This window comes from Artemia franciscana, unplaced genomic scaffold (assembly GCF_032884065.1).
Source record: "Artemia franciscana unplaced genomic scaffold, ASM3288406v1 Scaffold_3108, whole genome shotgun sequence".
Classification (NCBI taxonomy): Eukaryota; Metazoa; Arthropoda; class Branchiopoda; order Anostraca; family Artemiidae; genus Artemia; species Artemia franciscana.
This window is the reverse complement of record NW_027063801.1, coordinates 1,525-5,146: the sequence shown is the minus strand read 5'-3', so window position 1 is coordinate 5,146 and position 3,622 is coordinate 1,525. Positions and strand designations below refer to the sequence as shown.

At 36.9% G+C, this 3,622-nt stretch overlaps 1 protein-coding gene across 1 annotated transcript; it reads right to left on the bottom strand.

The window, feature by feature from the left end:
* Positions 1-986: 986 nt before the first annotated feature.
* Positions 987-3,143, bottom strand: LOC136043128 (uncharacterized; the record flags this gene model as incomplete). The annotated part of the gene is given in 1 exon segment (XM_065728060.1): positions 987-3,143. A coding segment is annotated over 1 exon segment (993 nt), but the record flags the coding sequence as incomplete, so codon positions are not given.
* Between the last annotated feature and the right edge of the window lie 479 nt (positions 3,144-3,622).

The following is a 3,622-nucleotide window of genomic DNA, read 5'->3' as shown; positions in this document are numbered from 1 at the left end:
AATATTGCCGCAGGTATAAGGCCGAAGTCTAAAGACTGTCGTACAAAATGAAGAAGCATATTACATGCGTGTTCTGTTGAGCACTTCTCCCGAAAACCAAATTGGTGCCGATGAAAAAACTTCTTCGCGTCTAGGAAACTCAGCAAACGCTTTAGCATAGCCTTTTCAAATATTTTAGAAAAGACGGACAGAAGAGATATAGGCCTATAGTTCTCCGGGTCCTCCTGGTCACCTCCTTTAAATAGTGCTATCACTCGTGCCAACTTGAGACGCTGAGGGAATATTCCGAGCTTGAATGACTGGTTAACTAAGTGGCACAGTGGTGTAATAATTGAGGGAAGAATCTGTTTGATTAATTTGGCCGGAATTTGGTCGAATCCAGATGAAGAATTTTTCAATGACGAAATTATTGTTATCAGTTCCTGCTCCGTAACTGACTCAAGAACCATTGACTTTACACAGGAAGGACCGAGGAACTGCTTCCAAGTTCTAGAACTTGAAGAAGGAACCACACCTAACGCCGTTGTTTTCCCAATCTCAGCAAAAAATTTAGTCATCTGATGTCGTACTTGGTCTTCATCCAAGAAAAGCTGATTCTGAACACTAAGTGATTTAGGGAGCTTTCTAGGTCTTGCCGATGGTTGCGTAACTTCCTTAATTACATCCCAAGTTTTCTTAATATTTTTGCCGCAATCCGCAAACCTTCGGGAAAAATATGTAATTTTAGCTTTTCGAATCAGAGTTTTAAGCATTTTCCGGTATAGTTTAAAAGTCTCTAATTTAGCTTCACTTGGTCTGTTCCTATACTCTTTCCAAAGGTTCTGTTTTCTCTTTATTGACTTTAGTATTCCAGCTGTAGTCCATGGGGCTATGGGTGTTGATCTCTTAGAAAGACTTGGTTGGGGTGTTCGGCAATGGTGGATAAATTTCTTCTTTACTGTTTCATAAAAAAAATCAAAAGCCTTATTATAATTTTCTAAGCTCACCCTCTCAGGTATTGTAAACTCCCATGACGTAGTGAATAAATCATCTTTGAGCTTTTCGATGTTTCCTGGTGTATATCGGAATCTTGGTTTATTATCAGGGACTATTCGGCGGGCAGACCGGGGGAGTGGAAGTAAAACTCCTACTGGAAAATGATCCGATGTATCTGATAGTAGCACTTCATTTTTTACAGAATGTATAGATGAGAACACATTGTCAATTAAGGTTGCAGATTGGTTTGAAATTCGTGTAGGGATATTTATACAGGGAGTTAACCCAGACGAGATTACTAGTGCCAGTATATCACAAGCCTGACTCGATGACATATCCATCATGTCAGCGTTAAAATCACCCATTAAAATTATTTCTGCCTTTTCAGACAATACTTTCCCAAGAACAATCTCTAATATTTCCATAAATTGTTTCATTGATCCGCTTGGAGATCTGTATATTTCGCCAATTATTATCTTTTCATTGGAGCTAGTAGCCAATTCTATGAACAGAGATTCAAATACCCGTTCAATGTTTATAGACAGATCATCTCTTCTTACAACTGCCAGATTACTCAATACATAAAATCCTAGCCCCCCCTTTTTTGCTATCTTTCTATTTAGAAATATTGAATTATATCCGGGTATATCCATAAGTAGCTGGTTCTTTTCATTTAAAAAAGTTTCACATAATCCAATAATTCCAGGGCGAGAATTCTTACATATAAGCTGTATATCATCCAGGGAAGAATTCAGCCCTTGAGCATTCAAATGCACAACCCGGAGGACATCCTCCCACCGAGCCCCAACATCCCATAGCCCAAACTCCTCCACAAAATTACTATCAATCATATTATCTAAATTTTCATCAAAATTCATATTCGGTGTTCTTCCTATCGGGTTATTCAAAATTTCATTAAAATTTACTCTACGACTTTCATATTCATCTAATTTCCTTTTCGTGAGATTAGCGTCAGTCCTCGATGAAAACTCAATTTCATACATTACTACTTACCAATATAGGTGATGAATAGAGACCACGCTGTAGTCGAGTGAACACGGGTGACGTAGACATCCTAATGACAGCAAATTCATAAGGCGAAGGCACGAACTTGAATTTTCGCTCTGGAACGGAAAAATATTTACAAGTAAAAAAGTAAAGAAAAGAGTAAATAACATGGAAAGAGAGAAATATAAGAAAATAAATATATAAAAAAAAACATAGATACGCACATTGCAAAAGAAAGCAAAAAAGGAGTAAATAATATAGTAAATAGAGAAAAGGAAAAATAGGACAATAACTAAAAAAAAAAACACACACAGATACGGACGTTGCAAAAAAAGAGCAGCAAAATTGCATCCCCTCACTTTACTGAGGCGAAAATACTCGATAATTTACGTCACGCGTCAGAAGCACCATCACTAATAACTGCGGATAAAACCAAGGCGAGGGGGTCATGGCATGCATCACTGAACTTAACCCAGTTTGAGCTAGAAGTTTTTTTTGTTTCTAGCCATAGTTTAGTACCCTGTTGCATGACTTTAGTTTGAGATACTTTCTCAGCGGTTACTTTGGAATTTCGAAGCTTGTAAGCCGTACTCAAAAGTTCTTTCCGACGCTTTGCAAGTTCAGATGGTAGGTCATTACTGATGCTCTTTCCTGTGCCTTTTAGGCTACCAACACAAGCCATGATCCTATCTTTATGCCTAAGATTCAGAACAGAGACAAAAATAGGGTCTGAAACGGGGCGAGAGTTCGAGCGGGAAGGGCGCTTGGTCTTGTTTCTAATTCTGTACATTGCCGTGAATTTTATATCCTTCGAGTTTTGTACTGGCATTCCTGATAAAAAGTCGTGGACTGTCTCTTCAATATTCTCACTATCCTTATTAGGAATTCCGTGAATCAGCAGATTTTTGCGTTTTACGTACAATTCTGTACTCAAACACTGTTCTTTAACCGCTATAATTGCATTTTTCAAATCAGAATTCTCTTGTTTCAGAGCTGAATTCTCTATACGAAGATTTTCGATCATTTGCTTTAAGTCATCCATACGCTCGTCGAAATGCTTTTTTGTGACCGACATCGTTAATTATGCAGTAAAAATTCGCCTCCGTAAATGAAATTAGCAAAATGACATTTCAAAGGGACTTACAGGCATGGGCCCCTTTCTGTCTTGCATATGGTTCTAGAATTCTAATATATTGATTCTAGCTAGTCTATCTACTATTTCTATGAGTCATATGCAAGACGTCATTTTAGAAAAGACTTTTTCACTATTCAATAAATAGATTCAAATCTATTTGAATCTAGAATCAAACTTTCTGTTTGATTCTAATAGAATCAATAGAATAGCACTAGTTCGTATTCGACGTCTTGCATGTGGTTCTAGAATTCTAATCTATTGATTCTAGACTAGCTAGAATCAATAGTAGATAGAACAGTGAAAGTTTGATTCTAGCTAGTCTATCTACTATTTCTATGAGTCATATGCAAGACGTCATTTTAGAAAAGACTTTTTCACTATTCAATAAATAGATTCAAATCTATTTGAATCTAGAATCAAACTTTCTGTTTGATTCTAATAGAATCAATAGAATAGCAATAGTTCGTATGTGACGTCTTGCATATGGTTCTAGAATTCTAATCT